Source organism: Ochlerotatus camptorhynchus, unplaced genomic scaffold (assembly GCF_037179485.1).
Source record: "Ochlerotatus camptorhynchus isolate MF236.1 unplaced genomic scaffold, CSIRO-AGI_Acam_v1.1 ptg000432l, whole genome shotgun sequence".
Classification (NCBI taxonomy): domain Eukaryota; kingdom Metazoa; phylum Arthropoda; class Insecta; order Diptera; family Culicidae; genus Ochlerotatus; species Ochlerotatus camptorhynchus.
In genome coordinates, this window is record NW_027040918.1 from 255,199 (window position 1) to 281,508 (window position 26,310).

The 26,310-nt window shown below is 42.4% G+C and overlaps 1 protein-coding gene across 1 annotated transcript in view; it reads left to right on the forward strand.

Annotated features, from left to right (window-relative positions):
* LOC135711402 (uncharacterized) overlaps nucleotides 1-21,078 on the forward strand; it is a 170,498-nt gene extending 149,420 nt beyond the window's left edge. Inside the window, exons 6-7 of the mRNA XM_065234279.1 lie at nucleotides 4,907-5,000; nucleotides 20,274-21,078. Coding sequence (XP_065090351.1) covers nucleotides 4,907-5,000; nucleotides 20,274-20,786 — 607 coding nt within the window. The 3' untranslated portion in view covers nucleotides 20,787-21,078. The remainder of the gene's footprint in view (nucleotides 1-4,906; nucleotides 5,001-20,273) is intronic.
* Nucleotides 21,079-26,310: the final 5,232 nt, after the last annotated feature.

Here is a 26,310-nt window from a genome sequence, read left to right on the forward strand (position 1 = left end):
CCAAACCCAATGTGGGAACGTATCAATTGAGTGAAAAAAAGAGAGTTCAAGACTCGCTTGGAGGCTGAAGCAGAATTGGAACAGATGTAGCCAGTTTCGGATACGGAGGCGAACGAAGGGAATAATCCACCACCGTCAAAGAAAGTTTGCCCCGAAGTCTACAAGTCCCCCAGTCGGAAGGGAAACACAATAAGAGACTTTAACGAAGTTTTCCTTATTCCTGGGCAGGAGGTTGACACCTGTGAAGCTGACTGTAAAATCCAGAATCAGATGAGATTATAATATATGCGACACAAATTCACTTTTTTATAGGGGAACATGTGATGTGAATAGAACCCACCATCAGTGCAAGGATTACATATGACTGCAGATACTTCACTGGTTGTAAAGTTCTGCCTGATGGTTTGTTGCAGCTGGGTGAATCAACTTCATTGAAGACCTTTGGAAGACAAACGACAAGATGTACGTCTATCAACACGTGACAAGGGACTGGCAAATCCACGAACACTTGTCCAGTCTACAAATCCATTGAAACCCTTAGGCTGCCCCCCCCCAAACCCAACATATAATAATGTTTGATTGATGAAACGTATTCAAAAAAGGGATATTTAGAGAGAACAATCTTCAACTGGAACGTACTCACCAAATCAATACATCCGGGAGCGCATTCTCGATGCTTAATTTTCTCTAGTCATTTTTAAACAATTCCTCCTCCAGCGAATCCAAACACACAATAACTAAATATCACTTTTCTTCTTCATGTCACTCTGTGCACAAAAGCAATGCACACCGCAAAAACCTAATAATAGATGAATAAATTCAAATTGATTTTATTCAAGTTTAAAAAATAACATACCTCCAATTTTTTCATATTATTGAGAATAAAATACGCCCTTTCAAATTCCTTAAAAAAACTTTTTTTAAACCAGAGATATTAACATTTGAAAAGTGTATATTTTTAGTATAAAAACGTCAATAACTCTTGATCAGCGAAAGATATTGACAAACTTTTTGCAGCAAAAATTTGCGCCTTCTTAAGATCACCTTTGCTGAGAAATTTGAAATAAGAAAACTAGAGCAAAATAACTTTTTTAAAGAGCCACCCTAACTCAATTCAAGAAAATAGCTCTAAATCGGCCAATTTAAGAGTTACAAAAAAGTTATTTTCAACACAGTTATACCTTAATTTATTCAAACAAAAAAGTTAGATTTTTGATTTTAATGATAATAGGAACCACCCTTGAATTCATTGTCATAAAAATGAGGGCCTAACTATAAGGAACAACTTTGTTGAAGAGACTTTTAGTCTAAAGTTTCAATTTCAGGCTCAAAACATATTATTCCACCTAAATCTGCATTCTGGACCACTGAGCACTGGTACAAACGTAAACGATGTACACTTTCCCTTCGATTCAGCTGTCTCACCTGGAAGAAGGCTGGATTCTGTTGAAGCATCTTTAGGAGTACTTGTTACTGTGGATTCCGGAGGAACCTGTACCGAAAAGTTTGGTTCTTCTATCTGTCCTAAGGCAGTAACTACCAGCGGTTGAGCAGTTTCTTCATCATTGCTCGGCGAAGACTGTTGTGGATGATTACTGGACGACGCGGCAGCATTACTGTTTGCTCCTTCAGTCTGACCTCCTTTTTCAACCCATGACTCAGTGTTTTCCCGAACTATTCGTCGACTTACTACACTCCTGCTGGCCTTGTCATCGTCGCGATCAAGGTCCGCTTGAAGTAACTCAAACTTTTGCTTCAATTACTTTTCCTCTGCTTCCAATCGCATCCACCTGAATTCCCTAATAAAGATAAATCAATCAATCAATCCTTCTGAATCTTTCCGCTTCGTCTATTTTCTTCATCCGGAGTCGATTTTCCTCTTACAATTTCTTCAACCTTAATGCCAGCTGAGCCGAGCTTCGGCTAATGCGAGATCACTGGCTAAATCTTCTGGATACGCTTGAAATCATTTCATCCTTCTCCGTACACTGCTTACATAGGAAACTGTGATCAGGGTTAGCTATCGACTCGTCCACCCCTGCGCAGCTGAAGTGCACGAACTGATCACAACGATCTCGCTATTACGATCTGCGGTTACATCACCTGTATTCTGGGCAACATCCGTCGTAGAATCCTTAGTTTCATCCATCTTATTCCGAAAATGTCCTTTCGTTATCGAAATCGATGAAATCTTTTAAGAAATATTGTGATAATTTTGGTAGCAAAACATCAAATTCTAATAGCTGATACTGTACAGCTTCAAAGCTGAAATTGTATTGAGGTTTTATGTGGCGATTAACAAATTTAGCATATAGCGTAGTACTTACATTTCAGTGTAAATGGAATAAATTTAGATGCCAGTTATCTAATCAATCTATGATTTGAGCTATCGGTGAATCTAGGTTATAATTTTATATGTTATATATTTAGGTTCACGTATTTATGAACTCCAGTATAAATGTTGATCTAAAACACTACCGTCGTTCAAACTTACTTATGCAAATCAAGTGAAAGTAGTAATTTACTGCCAAATAATTTAATTATACTTCGTATCTAATTTGGAACGTGGTTAAGTGAAAATACCGCTCTTCTCACAATATACACTTTCAATTGTAAAGGTCATTCATCTACGTCGAGGGAGCGCCCGCTCACTTAATCGCCCGGTGACAACCCAGTGGTTGTCGCAACAAGCATACTTAAACATCATGGCTAATTGTTTAGGATTATTTGATTGATTTTTTTTACTTAAAATTGACCCCAAGGTACAGCAACGTAAGTTTTTTTTTGGCACAGATGAAGGGTTAAAAGCATATATCACTGTACATTTTCATTGCACATTTTCATTGTAATACGAAAGAGCGGCAGCGATGGTAAACATTAAACAGACTAGATGAATAAAGAGACAACATGTGATAATTGGAACTGTCGATTATGTGTCAAAACCATACGATTAGTTATTCCAATCGAGTGCGAGACCTGTCAAGTGAACAAGATGTCGCCTCTTTACCCAATTCAGTCTCTTTGGTAAACATTTCATTATCAGAGTTGGTTGGAAATACTATCTAACATGAAGCTTTTGTGATGATTTATTAGCTAGAGAATGATCTTAGAAGAGGGTAGGTGGATAGTTCCGTTAGAGTACAGCAGTATGAAAATTGAATAGAAGCTGAAAATTATCGAAGGGCCATTAATGCGACAGTACAAAGTCAAACGTACACCTTTTGCCTAACCCGTACGATGTACGCGGAGATTTGAAGTATGTCTTCAAATCTACAGGCAAAAAGTGTGCGCCCGCCTTTGCTCATTACTGTCTGCGGCTGTGGAATAGTTCTAGCGACGTTTTATCACTACCTAAAGCCCCACGTTGCGAGAGCATTTCCAGTCGATGGTGTGCTATAATGCAATTCTTCTTTACCCAACTATTGTGTTGCTCTTCTCTTTCATTATCGCCATACCTGTTGTACGAAATGGTCTCCTAATTTTGACAGCTCACTATTTACCTGCTTTAAAAATAGAGTGATTTTTTTTTTGTAATTGGTTTGCAACTCCGATAGCAAATATTCTGAGGTTTATTAAAACATTTTAACAAAAGGTAACCATGCCCATGAATTCACTTGTGAGCGGAAAAACCTCCCGATGAAACCCAGGATATAAATTCCACGCATCAGTGCAATAGATAATTTATTGTTTTTTATTAGTTTTAGTGCCTAGTAGTCAATGACTGCCCGCAACCACAGCACTGCTTGTTGCATGCTCGTCTATCTCATATACGCCAGTAGGGCGGTACAGGCTCACAAAGGGAGTGGTGCCTAAAAAACGTTACGTGTTAGGGTAAAATTATAGTCTAAGCTAGTCTTATTATACTCAGGAAGAAAGTCAAATTTGCTGGCAAATGTCTGTCCTAGGAAGTTGTGTTGCACAGTATAGCGAGCAGAAACCCACCCATTAGAATCAGTGATGCTGAAATGCCAATTCGTAGGTAACTCATCGTTTGAAAGTTGCATCCATGTGGCATCCTCTGTGACATTTACAGCAACGTAAATTCCGAGAGTTGCTGATATTTCTGCACGGGAAGCGTTGGTGTAGTAGAATATAGAAACAAATTGCCCGGATTATGTGGTTTGTAGGTTAAATACGATACTTGCAAATGTTCATTCGAAACATTCGGAATTTATAATTGAATCAGGATTTTCAATCAGTATCCACATTTATGTTTGCTGTGAAACAGCAATTTTAATTGCCTATCTCTTTTTTTGGATTCTATCTAACTCAGCTGAAATTACAACACCGCAAACCATGTAAATGTAAATGCATCAATCAGACGGCATTGATATGTGAGTAAAGTGGTTTTCTAAATTGATTCCATCTCGGTGTGCATATTTGAAAAGCATGTTCCAGTTTACCCAATTTATTGATTGATGCACTTGTTTCACTTTTTTCCCCTGCTAGAACAAATTGTGAAATGTGCAACCACAACTTCCTCGTTCAAATTTCATGTTTGGTTTCGAACGCATTTTTCAATCAATTAGATTAAATCTGCCTACAACATCGCGCGCAGTAGGTTGCCTACATCAATCGATCAGCTGACTTATTAGGCACCGACGGACCTATTCATTTGCAAAGGAAATAGTTGCAGCACATGGTTCGTTAAAAAGTTGCTGCTGAACGAGGACGTCGGATGGAAGCCGCTCGCCCAGCAGTGTGCGTGTGAGTGCAAGTTGCCGTGAGTGGCGATCTACTGCCGATCGATGAACCAAAGCTTAATGGCAAATTGATAGTCTGCGATGAATGGAGGAGGGGTTGGCGATTGGTTCACTGCTCGTCCAACGGACTGGCGAGGACGATGGAGAGGGGAATGGATCCAAGTCGAAGACCAATCTGTCTATGAAAACACCATACGAATCAGTTTCAAATTAGTGCTGATCGCAGACGGTTCGTTTCGGTTCACTACAGCTGAGACGGTTAAACACTTTTTGCAGCAGATTTTTGTTTGCATTTCGGTGAGTTTCCAAGCAAAAGTTGTGCATCTCCGTTCAACGTCATCCACAGAAGTGCTGAAACCGTATTGACTTTGATGATGTGTTGAAGCAGTGTGGGTGCCAGTCAAGAGTGATGATAAATAATCCATTACACGTGGGAAATTTACGATCAACCGTCTTTCGCCGACGACTGGAAAGTGCAGCAGGATGAGCAATGAAAAATTGATGCTTGTCATACTTGGTTTACGGCTTGAGTTTCGTGTCATGACCTGACGGCGATGTCGCTACTACCATCGAACCCGGTTTGTGTCGTAGTTTTTTTGGGGTGCTGCTTGAGTTTGCTGAATCCTTGAAGGAAGAGGTTTCGAACAGGTTCAATTTATAGTGATACTAGATGTGAATTAATGGTTCGCTCATTCCCCACTTCTGAAACTCCGGTTTTTTTTCGTTGTGGTTCGGGTGGTGATCACAGGTGAAATGAGCTGGAAAGTTGTGCAATTAATTTCTTTTATGTTTTGTGATTGTTCGCTAATTGTCCACTTTGAAGGTGTTGTTTTTCGGATCGTGTTTGGATGTCTTTTCAATTTTCGTGCAGCATTTAATGATTAATTTACCGGCTGCCAATTGCCATTTGGTGGATTTCAAGTTGAGTTTTCGCTTAAGAAGCCAGTGGTATGTCGTAAATTATTATTACGGGGGGAGTTTGCGAAGTACTTTAAATGGCATCACATAAATTTTAGCGTGAAATATTGGAGCACACTTCTTGCGGTTTATGAGGTGCGGTGCCCTTGCTTCGGTGGCCTTCGCACTGATGAACGAGATATGGGGGGGTATTAAATGGCGAACCGTTACGAAATTTGTCTCGACGTTGCGCTTGTTTGCGGGGTGCTGAAACTCGTTCCGAAGATAATTAGCTTTCTTGGCGATATGCTGCTGGGTATCAAACATTGTGCTACTTGCGGCAAGTTCTGGGAAGTGAAAACTTGTTGACTTGCCGATTGATTCGAACAATTTCTAAATTTCGAAGGCATTGCTGTTCAAACTTATGCTAGTTCACTAGCTCAGCCAGCTCAATTAACTAGTGCGAATTTCAGTTGTTCCTGAAATCTCATGCTGGTAGATGCTGAGGCCATGTTTACATTATGGTGGTTTCTTTTTAGTACAGTTCTAGTGCACGAGCGCTAGTGAACCAGCGTATATGTAAAAACCACATTAGTTCAGTCGGTAAAGGCGCAGCTGTAAAGCAAGACCATATGATTTTCTTCTTCACATTTCAAGCTTATTGCCTATCGCATATTCGCTGATTGTTTGCTCTCAACTTAATGCATCTATTGCACAGTTGTAAATTGAGATCTTTCGATACCTGTATCATTTCTGCATTAGTATAATTATGTGGCAAGTACAATCATACTCTATGCCCAGGGAAGTCGAGAAATTTTCCATCCTGAAAAAATCTTAGATAGGACCGGGAATCGAACCCAGCCACCTTCAGCATGGTCTTGCTTTGTAGCTGCACCTTTAACGACTGAGCTGAGACCATATGACTTGGTTGTTTTTCCGGACCGAACTAGGTTTTTTTTCGGTTGAGACATTGCTCGACTTCTCTGGGCATTGACAGCTGGCGTAAAGAATGGGAATTTAGCAGGCATAGTCGCCTTAGATCTTTTGTTTTAATATTCAGACGTTAGGTGTATTTGGTTAAGTTTTTGTACTTGGAAAGTCCCTTCTTTTAGTGGTTCTAATCATTAGGGTGGCCCTAAAATATTTGACATAAAAAAATGGTTCCTTACTTTGTTTTCCGTCGATCTTGTTTTCCGTACTGAGTACCAATGCTGCCGATGCCAGGGTGGCAGCTCCCACACCTGGACCCTATCTATCGACCCATATACTCAAGGACGGCCTTAATTCCCTTCCGATGAGACACGTGATCAGAGATTTTATGCCTCAGAATTGAATTGAACGCTTACCACTACACCACCTAACTAACTTTTGGGGCCTCCCTTATCTCAGTCGGTAAAGGCGCAGCTACAAAGCAAGACCATGCTGGAGGTGGCTGGGTTCGATTCCCGGTCCGGTCAAGGAATTTTTCGGGTTGGGAAATTTCTCGACTTCCCTGGGCATAGAAGTATGATTGGACTTGCCACACTATTAAACTACGGTTAAATAAAAACTCGCGAAAAGGTTATTCAATCAAATTGCGTCAGGCAACTTGTTTTTGGGTACATGTTTTCTGTGACCAATAGTATGACAATGAGGCTTACTGTTATTTTAATGGTGAAATTGTAGATTTGATTATATTTATTTCAAAACAACGATTGGGACCTCGATTGGGGGAGCCTTAAAAGCCTACTAGTTTTGAACAAGCAATGATCGTTTGTTAAACATTTTTGGATCTCATTAATTTAAGCATCTCAAGCTTAATAAAATTCTCTGAATTAGGAAATTCTAACAATTTTGTAGCTAGTTTTATCCAGGAATTTGACGAGAGAACCAGGATAAATAAATTAACCATACAAATTTTTACACCAGAATTTCAGAATAAACCATTAAAACAGAGTGATCCTTTACCAAATGAATATCTTGCTCTATTTGCTGCATAGTTTTCTTCAGTTTCCCGTCTTATTGTTTTTACAATTAAATCACTCGGCAATATTGCAAATTGATTTTTGTCGCTTCAATTTCAGATGTAAAGTGCATGGTCCTTAAAAGAATATGTTGAAGATGCTGGACTTTGGAAACAAATATTTGTAAAAACTAAAACTGAATTATTCTTTTCCGGGGTATTAATTTTTCGTTGTTCAAAATTTTTATGATATAAATTCCTGAATCAACTTGAAAACTGCTCTAAATTGTCATGGAATTCTTCTGAAATTAACCAGAAAACACTCCGCGTAATATTTACCGTTGAATTTTTTTGGAATTTATTTGAAACTTCTTCTAAAAATTTAATTGGAATCCTTCTTAGAATTCCCTTGAACCCATTTGGCGACTTTGATTCTTATGAAAATCTTGTGAAAAATTTCTTTCTCCTCTATTCAAAACAATAGAAACCTTTGAAATTTTATTAAGAAACCGCTTGGACTAATTTTAAGAGTTATTTTTTGTTGAAGTTCTATGATGAATTTTTAGGGATGAATTTTCAGGGTTAAAATTATTGCCAGAACACTCTTAGAACTCTGTTTCTTGTTGAATTATGATCATAATTCTCTTGGAATTCTTCTTAAAATTCATCTGTCACAATCCCCATAAAATCACCTCAGAATCACGTAGGAAGATTTGTTTTTCACAACTCCTATTGAAATCTTCTAAAATAACGAAACAATTTGATTTAGAACTTGCTTTCTTCTCCAAAGAAATCCCTCGAAATTCATCTAACAATTTCTAAGGACTTCATTTCAGAATAATTCTGGAATTTTGCTCAGAACTTCTCCTTCAAAAACTGTTTGGGAATCCTTCTCAATAATTGTTTGAAATCAACACTTTGAACTCTTTTAAATTTTACTAAAAATTCCAGGTTTTGTCTGCAAGATTCACTAGATTGTTCTGTAATTAGTTATAACCCTTAAAATGCTTCGAAGTCTCAGAGTGTGACAATTATGACTCCACGACTCATAAGTATGATTATTTTTTTCTTCAAATCTGCGATTTTGAATTTTTTTTCAAAATCTCTCATTTTAATTATTTTGTCTCCAAATCTTGTATCACGAAGATAACGAAGATTAGCATTAGCATCGAACAAGTTGCACAATATCGTAGGTGGTACGAATTCAAAACTATTAAGAGTAAGACGGATATCTATTACTGGACGGATAGTAAGTAGGAAATAATTACTCTCTCCCAGATAAAGACAAATTGCGCTCCAACAGTTAAGGATTGTCCTGGCCACGTCCTTACAACTGGTAGGGATAGGAAAGGTATGTTAGTCCAACATTTACTTAAGAGAGATGCAGAGAACTCTACGACCCCTTATAAATGTCTCGGGCATTTAGGAATTATGTTAGTAGGGAAGGAAAGCCATAGGATTCACCCAGTCAGTGTTGCTGGCAAATGTTGAAATTGCTGTCCAGAGCGTCTGCTGGAAGATAAGGTTGCTGAAATAAAATGACCTAACCTCTATGTCTTTTCAACTTGAATCATAATCAATTACAAATTTCAACAATAAATCATTATTCAAATGGAAGCAATAAAGTTAACCGATTATAATATGTCATCAATTAAATGGTACATAAAATGTTAATAATGGAAAAGTCTCACCATATAAATCCAATGTTTCCAGTAATCCCGTTGAGTTGGTGGCAAGCTTGTGGTATTGGAACGGTCGTGGCATCTAAATACTCTTTTGAACAGGTGACAAATCAACTCAAGGATAGCACCAAGTTATTTCTGCTATACCACTTTTACTTCATACCATACACAGAACATCATCTGCCGCACAACAAGAATATTTTCCGTTCCCGAAGGAGAAAATACTTAACTGCCAATGGAATCAAAAGCAACGGAAAACGGAGTCACAGATCCAATCAGCGGAATACCGTTTATCGCACCTTACAGCGCGTAAATAAACTGAAATTAAAAATTATCGCGATCCCACAAATTTCTGTTTCGGGACAAAAAATCAAACAACCCAGATAGCAACATCTCTTCTGATTCTTGCAAACAGGATGAAACACGTTTTCTTTCTCGAGTCTAAAACTTCCCGGAGAGCGAGAAAACAACCAATCACACACGTATAACCGTCCGGGAGGCAGAGTGCCAGCGCTAATCAGGCAAATGCAGCCGAAAACTATGAAAGCGAACGCACGCACAAAATAGAGAGCAAACATATAACACAACCGTATCCAAAGGGGTTCGAAACTGCACTCAATTCAATCTTGCATCACAAAGATTGTTATTAATCACAAATTTTGAAGAAAAGTTCTAGTTTCAGACTCTACACAAATTTCAAAGCCCCACAATCTTGGGAATTTTCTTCAGTGCTACAAAACTTATTAAAAAGTCGATATGACAGCTTCTTTTTCTGTTTCGCAATCTAGCGCCAATCTGAAGGAGATCGAAGCAACTCGCTGAAATTATAATAATCCCAGTATGCTATAAATGTCAGTACTTTACCATATCACCGGAAAAAAAAAACAACTGATAAAATTTTCACGATGGAGAGATTGGGAATAATGAAACTCAACGGAGCGAACTACAGCGTCTGGAAAACTAAGGTTGAGTTCCTGCTAATTAGAGAAGACCTGTAGAAGGCAGTACATTACCGGTGACGGACCGGTGGACACCACGGCCAATCCGGCCACTGAAGCTAACAGGGCAGCGTGGAACAGCGGTGACCAGAAGGCGCGGGCGATGATCGGCCTCCTGCTAGAGGATAGCCAGCTGAACCTAATCAAGGACTGCAAAACGGTGAAAGTGACCTGGGAGAAGCTGCGGGGACATTACGAGAAGGCAACAACACTCAAACGAATATGCGAGAAGCGCTGTTCCGACGGAGAAGACATCGAGCAGCACATTTTTGAAATGGAGGGTCTGTTCGAGAGGCTGACGCTGACTGGAGAGGAACTGAGCAAGAGTCTACAGGTAGTTATGGTGCTCCGGAGTCTTCTGGAATCGTTCTCGACTCTGACCACGACGTTGGAAAGCAGGTCCGACGACGAGTTAACGGTGGATCTGGTCAAATCCAAGGTGGTCGACGAGGTGGCAAAACGTTGTTCGAGCGGCGGACTGGACTCGGTGCTCAAGACCCACATGAAGCGGACGCAACTTTTGTGTCATTTTTGCCAACAACCTGGATACAAGCAGAAGGATAGTCCATCTCTGGCCGAGAAGCGGACAAGCGAACGGAAATCATCAGATGGCCAGCGTGATAAGCGAAACCAACCACGGGTGCGAGCAGCTCGCGAAGAAATCCCAAAGAAGGAGTATTCGTTCGCGACGAGAGGAACTGCAACGGTATCAAATTCATGGATCGTTGATTCCGGCGCAACGTCGCACATGTGTGTGGATCGGACAATTTTTGTTGAGCTGAATGAGAGTCATAAGCAGGACGTGATTTTGGCCGATGGTACTGCGACGAAGTCGCCTTCCGCAGGCATCGGTTCATGCCAGGTAACTATGCTGTCTCCGGAGGGTGAGCCATCAATAGTAACCCTCAAGGAGGTGCTGCTGGTACCGAATTTCGAATCGAGCTTGGTTTCCGTGAAGAAGCTGACGACAAACGGAGCTACGGTCATTTTCGATGTCAACGGATGTCGAATCTTGAAGGACAAGAAGGTGATTGCGGCAGCAACGATTTCAGGGGGACTGTACGCCCTGAAGGTACCCCAGGAAGCACTGGCCGTGAAGCACCATACGTCAAACTGTCAGCACACTTGGTACCGTGTGTTGGGGCATCGTGACCATGAAGCCGTCCGTGAGCTGGTGACCAAGGGTATGGCAACTGGAATCGAGATGGAAGAGTGCGGCTGCCGAGTCGTCTGTGAATGCTGTCTTGAGGGCAAGCTGACACGTCTTCCGTTCCCCAAGAAGTCGAAGCCAAAATCCAAGCAACCATTGGACCTTATTCACACCGATATGTGTGGACCTATGCGAACCGTGACACCCGGTGGGTGTCGTTATTTTCTCACCATGATTTACGACTTCACCCGGTTTACCGTCGTATATTTCCTGAAGCAGAAGTCCGAGGTTTCCCAGCGTATTCAAGAGTACGTGAAGTTCGCCCAGACGGAATTTGGAAAAATCCGAAAGATCATCCGTTCCGACCAGGGAGGTGAATTTCGGAGTGACGTGTTACATGCGTATTGCCGAGCGCAGGGGGTACGTCAGCAATTTACCACCACCTACACTCCGCAGCAGAACGGGGTTACGGAGCGGAAGAACCGCTCACTGGTGGAACTGGCGCGCTGCATGCTACTGGACTCCCGAATGCCGTTGAAATACTGGGCGGAAGCGGTTAACACTGCGAACTATCTACAAAACCGTTTGCCGACGAAGCCGTTGAAAAAAACGCCGTACGAGCTGTGGTATGCCACGAAGCTGGACATGAGCCACCTCCAGATGTTCGGTTCACTGGCGTACGTGTGGATCCCTGGAGAGAAGAGAAGCAAATTAGAAGCGAAATCTCGGAAGTTGCTGCTCGTTGGTTATTCCTCCCAACACAAGGCGTACCGATTCATGGACCCAAACAACGACAAGCTGACCGTCAGTCGGTACTGCAGGTTCCTGCCATTGCACTCCGAGCATCAGAAGGGAAGTATCGTTGATTGTCCATTTAGACTCCTAGAGAAACCGAAAGCTGAGGTCCCCGTTATTCCAGCAAACGTGGACGAGAGCGAGGACGAATCGGATGAGTTCGATCTACTCGGGTTTGAGACCAGCTATGACGATGCCAATGAGGAGACGTTTGTGGAAACAGAAGCGCAGGTGGAGCTTGAGACATCCGACTATCAGGAGGAGCAAGACGTCGTCGGCGAAGTTGATGTACCAGTAGTTTGACGATCGGAGCGTACCACAAAGGGCATCCCGCCAGAACGGTACCAAGACACCGTGCGCATAGCAGCGCAATATGCCGTGGAGGAAGAGATGAAGACGCATGAAGAGAATTCCACATGGGATGTCGTCCGTTTGCCGCCAAACAAGAAGGCTATTGGCAGCAAAGTGTCGCCGCCAGACGAGGAATGCTGGTGAAGCACGTCGACGTGAAGACGGCGTACCTACACGGAGAGCTGGAGGAGACCATTTTCATGAAACAGCCGGTAAGATTCCATAACGGGGTCAAGGACAACGTACTGCATCTACGAAAAAGTCTTTACGGTCTGAAGCAAGCTGGAATGGTTTGTAATGAAAAAATCACCGAAGTCTTGAAGCAGCTGGGCTACGTGCTATCTGAAGCAGACCCATGACGTTCATATTACTATATGTGGACGACATGCTGATCGTCACTAAGACAGAAGCGAAATACGAAGCCGTCCGGAAGCATTTAGTGGAGCGCCTCAATTCTAGGCCGCAAGGTGAGTCGACCAACGGAAGCAGACTGGGCCGAAGCAAAACGGACGCTCCGGTATCTCCAGTCAACAGTGAATTGGAGCCTACGTCTAGGTTCATCCGGACCGCTGGAAGCATACGTCGATGCAGACTGGGCTGGTGACAAGACAGACCAGAAATCAAACACCGGTTTCGTCTTCTGTCTTGGAGGACCACCCAACAAACAATTTGAGCAGATTAAAATCTGAATAAGCTATTTTTTAGCTGAAGAAGCATATTTTTGCCTAAATAAGCTTCTATACAGGTTTCAATGTTTGTTGGGCAATCAGTTGGGCAGCCCGAAAACAACAATGCGTAACTCTTTCGTCTACCGAAGCGGAGTACGTGGCGCTTTCCGAAGCCAGCCGCGAGCTGATGTGGCTGATGAAGCTACTGAAGGACGTCGGAGAATCAATTCTGGTTCCTGTAGTTGTACACGAAGACAACCAAAGCTGTATTGCGATGCTGAAATCTGCCGCCGGTAGCAACCGAACAAAGCACATCGACACTCGCTATAATTTTGTGAAGGAGTTTAGTCTCATGTTTCAACCCAACCGGTCGTATTAACTCCCTCCTCTAAGACAATCACCGACGGACATCGATTGTCATCCATTGACGGCAATCGAATGTGCAGGAAGGCAGCTTCCACACCTGCGTAGGATATCGCACCAATTCAACACACATGGGCCGGGACCAACGGCTTTACTTCCCTTCCGAAGGAAGAGTTATGACAGCTTTCCATATAAAATAATCCGTTAGAGATAACTTCGTCGAGATACATAATTTGTCAAGTCATAAAAAATCACTGAATAACTGTTCAAAAGACAGTTTTAACGTGTGAAATGCAGTGTCTTTTAAATTCTATAAGTGTTTCTGAACGTTTGATATGTCTAGGCATCGAATTGAAAACATTTATTCTTTTAAAATATAATGAATTTTGTGAAGCACAAGTCAATAAATGTGGTGTTCTTATTTCAACCTATGAAAGACACTTCCTCTTTCAATTCGATCACACAAATATCGAGGCAGCAAACCGTTAACTACTTTAAAACTGAATACCATTGGCAAATATACAATTCTTTGCTTCACCGACAACCATTGTATGGCGTCTATCATCAAAGTTGAGGCAGTGAATTTATTACATATCAAAATCAAACGCATTATTTTATTCTGCAAGCGCTGTAATCTCGATATTTGTGTTGCATTGGCCAGAAATAAAATGGAAGGGCAAAAGTCTAGATGAGGAGACATGATTGATTTGTATGGCTGTATTTTACTGGCAATAGTTAAATCGTTTTTCCATACTTCTTGGCAATTTTCTTGATGACATTGTCAATTTGAGAGTTGAACTTAAGTTTGTCATCAATAATCACGCCAAGATGTTTAATATGCGAACGCAAACGCGATCAATAGTCTCATCATCAATTACAACAGAGACGTTCTCATTTACTTGATTCCGCGAAATTACTATAAATTTAGTTTTACTTGTATTCAATTTCAACTGCTTATACTTCTACCATCTACTTAGAGAACATAAATCTTCATTCAAGTGTAAAACGGCATCATCTAAATCCTTAGTTGCAATGAATAACACAGTATCATCTGCTAAAAGATTAACGTCGCAAAATCGTAAAACACACGTAAAATATACATAATAAATAACAGGGGCCCTAATACACTTCCCTGGGGCACTCCAAGGTTATTCCCCACGGGACTAGAAACAGAATCAATAAAAACAGTCCGTTGAGTTCAGTCAGACAAATAGCTTTCAAACCATTTTTATGCAGTATTCGTAATTCCAAAGCGCTTGATTGATCTTAACAATAAGGGCCTAGAAATTGTTTCAAAAGCGCGTTTAAGATCCAAAAAAACAGCAACAATCGTATCTTTACACTCCAAGTTTTTAAAATTTCCTCTGATGTGTGCAACATGTTGATGGGATGAAACTCTTCGGTTTTAATCGTTCCAGCAACTTTTTGAATAGGAACCACCAAGGATTCCTTCCAAATTTGTGGCACATGTCCAGTTTGCAATGGTTCATTAATAAGGTGCAGCAAGATGTGGGCAATGACATGAAAGCAATCTTGAATAACTCTAACATTAACATTATCTACTCCAGCCGATTTTCCTAATGAAAAAATTGGTGGGGTTGTGTACAAGACACGACCGCATGGTTGACGTAGACTACGTTAAGCTGTGTAGTGAAATTATCGTGCATTTTTCTAGATATTAATTTAAAATACAGTAGAAGTAACCTATAATTTCGGTCCTACGTACATATTTTGGATTTCCTACTTAGTAAAACTTGGTTTAATTTAGGACCTCATAAAAATGCGAATACATATTCTATTACAATTGGTTCCTAACTTGATTCATTGAAGCGTCCAACAATGACCGTCATGATGGCTTCAATATTTCTAGGACACAAATCTTGGACGGTTGTGACATCACTCATGAAATTGAAACTCCTTGTGTACTGGACGTGAAAAACAGTTTTCTTTGTTATAAGTTTTGTGAGAGCTGATATCTGTACTCTTGTAATTTTTCATGTGGTAATGAGATTGATCAGAATTAAGGTTTCCTCAGCGATTCAACTTCAAAGCGCTAAAAATAAATGCACACACAAAAACGCATCAATGTTATGGAACATTTCATAGTTGATCGGGATGATATCAATTAGCCATCCCAAGTAACATTGTAAGTTTTATAGTGGTTTAAAAGCACGCTTCAAGTCTAAATCATGGTCTACAGAACCCTCATAAACCAACATTGTTACTTGGGATATGTATCATTTGGCATAAGAACACGGGGCGTTTCTGTGGTGGGAAAAAAAGTGACTTCCATATCTATCACAGATTACAAATTCGACACTGAGCACACATAAGGACGTAACCACGATGATCGATTTTATCTTTTGTTAATAACTCACTTGGATTAACATTTCTCGGTGCGTTTGTTGTTGCTTTTGATAGCCATTACAACCTGTTACAGCACAACATTGAACCAGTTGCAGATAATATTCAAGCTGAACATTGAATTAGATCCTCCTGATCGATTCTCTTCGTCGACTTTCTCTTCGTTTAGGCTGTGTTCCATTTGGAAAATTTTCACTTAGATTTGACACTTTGAACATAAATTAAGATGTTCGAAAATCCCTCTGTTGTTGATCGGCCAAAAATCTTTTTTTTTTCACCACAAAAACACCCGGTCCCGTTTGCTTAAAGGGCGAACACGAAATTATTGCGACACCGAAAATGTCATGCCAATTTTCTTATAATGTTTAGAATCAAACCAAAATTTTAGGGTAGTTTTATACATATATTTACTTCAAAAATCAAAAGAAAAGTTAATCGATGGAGCCTTGAGTGTAAAATTGAACGCATTTTCGCTTGATGCGCTCCATCAAAGTCCTTCTCGTAGAGCTTCCGTGCCCGAGTTTTAGCCGTCGATTGTTGCCGCTCATCGCGGTTTGGGAAGTTCTGTACCTTGTATGTATGTAGTCCAGCTCTCTTCTTTGCATTCTGGACGTAGCTCTGTGACATGCCGATCTTTTTAGCCAAATCACGGCTTGAGACGTTGGGATTTGCTTTAATCATCCGCTTCACCTTTCCCTCCGTCTTTTTGTTCTCCAGTCCCGGTTTTCTTCCAGCTCCTTTGCCGTGGTCCAACGTCAACCGCTCCTGGAACCGCTTCAACACTCTGGAGACGGTTGAATGGTGAATGTTCAACATTTTTCCCAACTGCCGGTGCGACAGGTCAGGAAATTCCAGGTGTTTGGAAAGAATTTGTTCTCTCAACTCGCGTTGGTTCACCTCCATTTTCGTTGAATCGAAAAACACGACTTCAAGTTTGACAGCATGTACACAATACACATCAATGAGAAAGTGTGCAAAATTTGGTTGATTTTTACCCAATGGTAAAAAAGTTATGCCCTGTTGAATGTGTCGCAATAATTTCGTGTTCGCCCTTTACACTCTATATTTTTCGGTCTCCAATTTTCTTGCATTGGACCGCAGCTAGGTATATCGCATCCTCGGTTCATGCGGTCTCCACTAAAATCCTCTGATGATGAATCCCTCATAATTGTAAGCGAATCATACATCCCCCGGTTGGGTGTAGATTAAAGATGTACCGAGAATTAAATGGAGGGATTTCAAGCTTAAATGTTATGATCGCGAAATATTGACGATCAATACCGAAATTTCGCGTAAATGTCCAACCCGTTTAATGTGGTGTGCTGCTGATTTGCAGTGTTGCCCAATGATTAGGGAACTTTCATAAGTAACGTAGTAGTTGAGGGAGGAGAGAGGTTCCAGAAGTTGGGACCGGCCATGTATTAGGTGTATTGCAAAACACGCTCCGAGGGGGAAGGGGGGTTAATTGGTCAAATATGTACGTAATGTATGGATGGCCGTTATTTTACTTTGGAGGAGTTATCGAATAACCCTGACTGAGTTCTGTTCGGAACAATGAAAATAACTTTCGAAATATCACGTTAAACCGCGAGTTAAATTTAACTCGGCAATTGGTACACAGCCCAAGAAGTATTTCTCGATTACTTTTTCGAAGGGACGTATCCGCTTTTGTAAACAACGCATTTGATCATCGATTTGGCGTAACTGGTAGCTCACCCACGCATGCTAGCACTACCATCAGATAGAGGAAATTTTCCCTTTGGTTTTATTATGTGGTTTTATTATGTGGGGGAGCTATCGTTGTTTACAAAAGCTGATGTGCCCTTTCGAAAAGGTAATCGAGATTTGTAGTTATCATTCAGGCAACGAGCGCTTGCATCATCGAGGCGACGCCGCTACCAGCAACCAATGATGTCAACGGGAACGACGCGCAAAGTTCGAGGTGCAAAACTCGAACGCTGCGCGCTTGACAGGAACCGCCTTCCTACTGCTGCTACTGCTACTGCTACTACCTGTTTAGTGTTTACCCACCGTCCAAAGCGAAAATGAGTTGAAGCACATTAGCAGTGCTGTTCTATAGCTTTTCAGATTCAAGAACCACGATGTGATACCAAATGGTACTCGATTATCATGACTGGGTTTGGGAACACGTTTATTTAATGAAAACAGTATTTGTGCATTTTAAAACAGTTTTTATGAAAAATTTAAAAAAAAGCATTCATTGTAACAGCTTACGAGAGTTGTTTCCTATCGATTGGCGTATTTGGATTCGAATTTCATCTATAAATGATAAAGTTATATGCGTTCAAAACCTTACACCTTTTCGTGATGGTCACAATTTTAGATTTTCGATTTACCCTCAGTACCTTCCCGTAAGACGTAGTCTACGTCAAAACAAATAACTCTAAGTTCATCTAATGTAATTAGGTGAAAACCTTCAAATCTACAACTACTATTAACTAGCTGTTTTATTTCGTGATGAACCTGACCAATTCAATGGATTGATTAATAAATGAAACACTGTCGACAAAATAATCATTAAATTTAGATGCAATCACTTGTTCTGACTGTTCTAATGTGCCATTAAAAGTTATGGACCGCGGTATGCAATTACTAGGTTTTAAAATTTTCCACAACTCTTTGCTGTTATTTTGATGCTGATCAATCTTGCTTTGAACATTTTCACAACGAGTTTTCTTTATCGATTGTGAATACTTATTACGCGTGATTGTGTACCTATTCCAATGATTGTCATTATAAGATCTACAAAACTTTTTGTACCATTTGACCCTTTTCCGTTTAAGACGCAAAAGATCCAAATTGTACCAGCTGCTCGAGTTTTTCAAAGAAACAAGCTTTTGCTCAACTAGTTGATTGGTACACGTTTTCAAAGCGTTACTAAGAACAGCTGTAGATTTATCTAAATTACCGGCTGCGAATGGAAAATCCAGGCTTCTCTCAATAAGATTCGAAACAGCTTGCTTCGAATATTTCCTCCAGCACTTCAATTTTACAAAATTATCGTTATCGTTAGCATGGCCTAAGACATTAATCACTAAGGTCTCATGATCGGTTAGTTTCAAATCAGTATCTGTAACTGAACGAATGGAATCAAAATTGGAATTAAAGTGGTCAATTAAAGTTGTACTGTGCTCGGAAATACGCGTATATTCATCTACCATTGGTTTTAAATTGAAAAAAAAAAAATCAGTTAAACGCTTTAAATAATTCGAATTATGGTTATCAGGCAAATTAATATTAAAATCACCAGCCAATATATTTAATTTACTAGAATCAAGGAATGTCTCGAGCCAGTTCTCTAAAACTTCAACAAAACGCTGATCACTAGAACTAGGAAAATGATACAAAACATCATAATTAACCATCTTCATGCCACGTACAACTGTAATGCCCAAGAAGCAGTTGCCATCAATAACTTCGTTGGTACGAAGCTCGAATTGAACTGATTCTTTGACATAAATAGCAACACCGCCAGTGTGTCTAGAATGTGATAAACAAGCAGCAACAATATATCCCGGAATACAAGTTTGGGTTTCAATCTTTAATATTTACTAAATTAGGAGGGGTAGCTTTCTTTTACCTTTACCGTGGCTTAAATAATATTAATAAATAGAAAATAATGTTTAAATACCACCGTATAAATGATACGTAGCCCTTTTTGCACTGAATAATATTGATTGACGGTTGAGGGGTGACACCCAAACCACCCGCCCGGGTGTCACCGAGTCACGCTACGCCCTTGCACCTAATTTGAGACAGATTTTAGTGTCCGAGATTAACTCCATAGACAATTTAAAGTACAGAGCAAGTCAGCTACCTTGCCGGTGATTTGTGGAAGCAGTGTCCTATCATCTTAACATTGAAAACAATAATATTAGTGATACGAGTTTTGATAACCAATGCTGTAGTATTTGCATCAAAACACACCACACACTTAACAAGTGACATATCGTGTACTCTCATTTACACATATCGCATGCTTTGCTCCACTGTGCCACTGCTATGGATAATCATACACTGAAGAACCGGTTCTAGAGGTTCTCCCGCCGGTAATTGATCTTTCGAACGTTGCATGCGTTCTTTTCTCAGCCGCACTGAAAGTAGATCAAACCGGGCCAGACATTGCATAATACTATAGAGAAAAAAAAACATTGACACCCTGTGACTCGCGAATCGAAAGGCCCCTGGTGGGGTGGTCCTTGAAAAGTTCTAAAAACCAGTTTGCCTTTTATCATTAGCTCTGACCTGACAACAATGGGTGGAGCATATCGAAAAGTAAATCCGAAAGTAACCTCCAACCTTGACAATCACGTGCTTTCCTTTTGCCTTGTATTTGCAGAGAGTTGCCAAAATGCTGAAGATTGCGTTCGTTGCCGTTGTGGGCCTGCTGTGTGTGGTCCAGAGCGTCAAGGTCGACTACTACGGGTCCCTGTACAGACAGGACGAGCTGCACGCCCCGTACAAGAGTGCCAAGGAACCGAAGCAGGACTTTAGCAAGATCCCCGGCGAACCCGGAGTAGACTACCCGATCTACCACGAGGTCCCACATACTAGCTTCAGCTGCTCGCACGTTCCAGCCATCCCGGGAATGTATGCCAACGTGGAAACCGGCTGCCAGGCGTACCACACGTGTCACGACGGTCGCGAGGGAGATCAGGGAGCTTCGTTCCTGTGCACCAACGGAACCCTCTTCAACCAGAAGGAATTTGCCTGCGACTGGTGGTACAACGTCAAGTGTGAGGAAGCCCCCGCTCTCTACAGCCTGAATGCCGATCCGGAGCACAATCCCTTCATCCCGAAGGCAAAGCCGGAGGATGAACTGGCACACAAAAAGTTCCTGATCCACGTCTAAGCCCGGAGCCGGTCTGTTTTCTCTTTATCAAAGTTTGTTTTTTGTTCTTGTTGCCCATTCGGAATTGTTAAGTTTTCCACAAAAGTTTCCTTTTTCTTTCTGCTTTTTTTTTCGTCCGGTGACGATTGTTTTGTTTCGTTTGGGATTACCGATTTTCTTCGTGCTGTTCTGTTGTTCTTTATGTTTCCGTTGTAAATATTTCGTTTTTTATGCCATTATAATGATTTCGCGGTAGTCGTAGAATGAGAAGAGGACAAAAAATATACGAGCCGAAAATGAGGAAAATTTCAAATTAGGTCTTTTTTCATTTGGTCAGGGGATTTGGATGGGGATGGGATGCGGATTGAGTCGAGGAGTTTCTCAATTTGGATGGGTACAAATAAAGGTAGGTGCAAACTTTTCCGAGCTCATTATGCAGTGGGAAAGTTGTGTTGTGTTTGTTGCTGGCGATGCATCCAGCTAGAAGGGAAAAGATAGACTTTTGAGTGTGCTCGGTGAAGGTGAGATATTAACATGATGGATGATAAAGTTGTTTGGTACAATCACGGGTAGTTGTGATTTGTGATTAGTGGTCAGTAGGGTGTTACATTTTAGAAAGAAAAAGTACCAGGATGTATCCACATTTTTGCCAGATTGTTTTAACAGATTTTGACCAGTAACTGAAAAAAAAATGAAAAGCAGCCCTCAAATATTATTGCAGATTTGAAGAGTTAATAATTGCCTATAGGATTTGAGCTACTTAAATTATACACTCTTTGTTTGGAGAATCCGGTTTTCCTTTGGCTTGGTGCCATCATTTATGTAAATTTGTAGATTTTTGGGTCCTTTTCAGGTGAATGATTCGCTTTCAATTTAGTTGTGTTGCTCCATGAGAATAAGTTAGAGAACAGTAATCCAGGTAGGTTTAGTGATGCTTCCAAAATAATCTATTGACTGAACCTTCCAGTCCGAATAACTAGCAATGGCACCAATGGGCTGTTGTTTCCACTCATAGGAAGGCCGATTGGTGATTGTAGCCGAACATATTGAATGCCTATTGAGTAGTGGATGCTTCCCATTTGTATCCTCCATGGGACATTAACTATTTGGCGATGGTGCCAATTCATGTGTCTTTACCGATATCCAGATATCCGGCTCGAAGGACCAAAATGTTGGGGACCTCGACCTATTCTGGGTTGTTGGTGAGATTGTGGACTGTATGTGAACATCGCAGCAGATTACCAATGAGATTCATTGGTGTCCTTGATTGATTGGTGACGTTGAATTAGTGCCATTCCTGCCATGCTTTGGGTTCAAGGTTTTCGGGTGTAGTGGTAAAAATTCCATCCTTGTACGTGAATAACATCCATATGAAGCAACGCTCTCTTGATGCCAGATTGAAGTAGCTGTAGAACCACTCTTTTTTATTGATGCCGAGTTAAGAGATCTTTCTTCGTAGTTCACTTTTTAAAAAGAACTTTTAATGCTAACACTATTTATTACCGATCTTACACGTTACGCATTTATGATGAAAAAGAGGTAGAGCCTCGTGTGCTCTACCGTTTTAAAGACTAAATATGCTTACATTGCAAAATTATGTTACCTGTCTCCTATTGGTGGAGCTACGTGGCGTGATGCGCCACGTTTTCGCGCCAACCAACCTTACTGCCTGATTGGTCAATCCACCTATCAGTATTTTCCTGACGATTCCCCCTCTACTGGAAAGTCGTCCCCGACTTTCACGATCCTTGGCTCCTGCGGGATGAATCTTGGTTGCCTGATGTGGTGGTGTGTGTCGTTGTCCTGCGTTAGTCCTGAAGTCCCTGGTCCAGTAGGTCTCTCCGTGTTGATGGTTCCCGTGTTGGTTCGTCTTGGTATCCAGAAGGGCGTCGATTTGCATGGTAAGAATGAAAGAACTGTCTTTGTAGCTAATACTGCTAGGAGCACTAGTATTAGGACGATAATGTTCCAAATGAGAGCCAGCTAACCAGATGTAGTTGCCAGTGTATGTTGTCCGTAATCATATTCAGATGCTCTATATGACTCCGGTGCTCCAGATTTATTTCCTGTAAGTACTGTAAAGGCATCTTGTTTATGATTTTTGAAGAAGTTACCGTTAGTCCCGTCGTTCGAAGATAAGTTTTCTGTAATACGTCGGTGGGAGCTTTGGTCATATGCTGACAGGGAAGGGGGCCCCTAGCGGGTTCGGCCTACACGGCCTGAGCGTCTGTTCACCATGGAGGTGCGGCTCAAACAGCGTCTGACTGGCATCCAGCGGCTGAATAAGAAATGCTGTATTGTGTCAGCTAAATCTAAGATGGCAGCCCCATCTACACAATAACTGAGCGTCTGTCCACCATGGAGGTGCGGCTCAAACAGCGTCTGCCTGGCATCCAGCGGCTGAAACAAGAAATGCTTATCCCCGAAAGCTATACCCAAGATGGCAGCCCCATCACGGCGGATAGGAGACCTTAGGCTAACTACCTACTGTCCCCGAAACTTTACAACTGTTACAGAAACCAATAGAGAAAGATCACGGACTGATATTACGGCAACGACTTTTAGCGCAAAACAACGGACAAGAATTGGAACATGGAATGTACTAACGCTAGCCCAACAGGGGAAGCTGGCACAACTCGCCAGCGAGGCTCGACGCATGAAGCTCGAAATCCTGGGACTAAGCGAAGTCCGTTGGCCAAACTTTGGAGAACACAAGCTGCCGTCGGGACAGGTACTACTCTATTCTGGTACTCGAGGTGAAAACGCTCCCCGCCACCGTGGAGTTGGTTTCCTGCTTAGCGCCCAAGCAAATGCGGCGCTCATCAAGTGGGAACCTATCAATGAGAGGATAATCGTTGCCAGATTCAGAACGCGGGTTCGTAACCTAACCATAATCCAATGTTATGCGCCAACCGATGCTGCCGAGTTACAGGACAAAGAGAACTTTTACAGTCAACTGAATGCAGTCGTGGATAAAATTCCGAGAGGTGACATCAAGATCTACATCGGCGACTTCAATGCGAAGATCGGCTCCGACAACACGGATTATGAGCGTGTCATGGGGCGCCATGGTCTTGGCGAAATGAGCGAAAACGGTGAGCTGTTGGCAGAGTTTTGTGGCAATAACGACGTGGTGATCGGGGGTTCGCTCTTCCCCCATCGACCAGTGCACAAAGTCACGTGGGTTTCCCGTGATGGACATACCGAAAATCAAATCGACCACATCTGCATCAGCCGAAAATGGAGAAGGAGCCTTCTTGACGTTCGGAACAAACGCAGTGCCGACATCGCGTCTGACCACCATCTCCTCGTTGGAGAGATCCGCCTTCGTATCGCGCGGGTCCAGCGGCGGGAGGAGCGGCTCGGACGGCGATTCAACACACGCCGATTGGAAGATCCAGCAGTAAAAAGGTCATTCGTCGAGGAACTGGAGACCAGAGCTGCGGATATTCCTGATGGTGGCAGCGTAGAAGAGCAATGGACGGCGATCAAGGATGCCTTTACTGAAACGAGTGAAAACAACCTGGGCGAGCTGCGCGCTCAGAGAAAGGAGTGGATCACGGATGACACCTGGAGGAAGATAGAGGAGCGGAGAAATGCAAAAGCCGCGATAGAGCGGGCGAGAACCAGAGGAGCGAAGAACCAGGCCCGCCAACTGTATTCGGCTCTCGAGAAGGAAGTGAAGCGCTCGTGTAGGCGGGATAAGCGAGCGTGGGTGGACTCCCTAGCCGATGAAGGTGAGAAAGCCGCAGCAACAGGCGATATCCGTCTCCTCTACGATATCTCACGACGCCTGAGTGGAGCAAGGATGAATCCTAGGATGCCAGTGAAGGACGCGACTGGTCAGTTGCTCACCGACCCCACTGATCAGCTGAAACGCTGGTTTGAACACTTCGAACAGCTTCTACAAGTTTCGTCGGTCAACCAGCCATCAACATCTCGGCATGAACCGCCAAGAGTGCGACGCATCACTCGCGTCAATTCTGAGGCGCCATCCCTACCGGAGATCGAAGCTGCTATCCGAACCATGAAATCCAACAAGGCTCCCGGGGTCGATCGCATATCAGCAGAGATGCTCAAAGCTGACCCCATGCTATCTGCACAAATGTTGCATCAACTATTCTGCAATATCTGGGACACCGCGACTTTTCCGGCTGACTGGATGCAGGGCGTCTTAGTGAAGGTCCCAAAGAAGGGGGACCCAACTGTATGCGATAACTGGCGTGGCATTATGTTACTGTGTTGTGTTCTCAAAGTTCTATGCAAAGTTATCCTCAACCGGATACAGGAGAAGATCGACGCGACTCTCCGACGGCAGCAGGCGGGATTCCGTGCTGGAAGATCCTGTGTGGACCATATTGTCTCGCTCCGCATAATCTTGGAGCAGGTCAACGAATTCCAAGAGTCCCTTTACTTGGTTTTCATTGACTACGAAAAAGCTTTCGACCGACTCAACCACGAAAACCTGTGGGGCGCCCTAAGGCGCAAGGGAGTTCCGGATAAAATCGTCAACCTCATCGAAGCTCAGTATGAGGCTTTCACGTGCAGGGTGCTGCACAACGGAGCCCTATCTGACCCTATTCGGGTAGTCGCTGGAGTGAGGCAAGGATGTATTCTATCACCGCTACTGTTCCTCATCGTAATCGACGAGATAATGGTTGGTGCGATCGACCGTGTGCCGAACCGTGGGTTGCTCTGGCAGCCTATTACAATGGAGCATCTAAACGACCTAGATTTGGCGGATGACGTTGCTTTAGTATCACAACGGCGTTCTGACATGCAGAGTAAGCTCGACGATCTCGCCGAACGCTCCTCAGCGGCAGGTCTCAACATCAACGTCAGCAAGACTAAATCGTTGGATATCAACACGGGAAATCCATCCAATTTTACGGTAGCTGGTCAGGAAGTGGAGAAGGTTGATGGGTCGTTTACCGGCTACCTGGGTGCATTTACATATTTTTTACGCTGACGATGTGCTGATTGATTACGGCAAGCGCAAGTGGCAGTCTCTGCCGTCGTCAAATGGACCGATTCGATGGGTTTCCAGCTGTCCGTCAGGAATAGCATCCGATGCCACGTATGTCCGTCTTATCACCGAGCCTATAGCACCCCAATTACGATCCACGACCAAGCCATTCCAACCTGGAAATCAGTTCGCGTCCTCGGCGTACTGATCGACCGAACGCTCTCCTTCGACCAGCATTTCCAACAGGTCAAAAAGGACTGCCGCAGTAGGCTCAACCTCGTTAAAATGATCTCTCGGCCTCACTGATTCAACAACCGCGATGTTCGGTTCCAGTTGGCGCGACCCATCATTCACAGTAGGTTGCTTTACGGGACGGAAATAACTTGTATCGCCTCCGAGAAGCTGGATAGAACCCTAGAACCGGTCTACAGCAGCTACATCCGCATCATATGTTGTCTCCTGCCATCCACTCCAGCAAACGCCGCATGCATCGAAGCGGGTCTTCTTCCTTTCCGGTTCTGCTTAAACGCAAATATTGCCACAAAAGCCGCCGCCTTTTCCGCCAAGACCTCCGGAAAC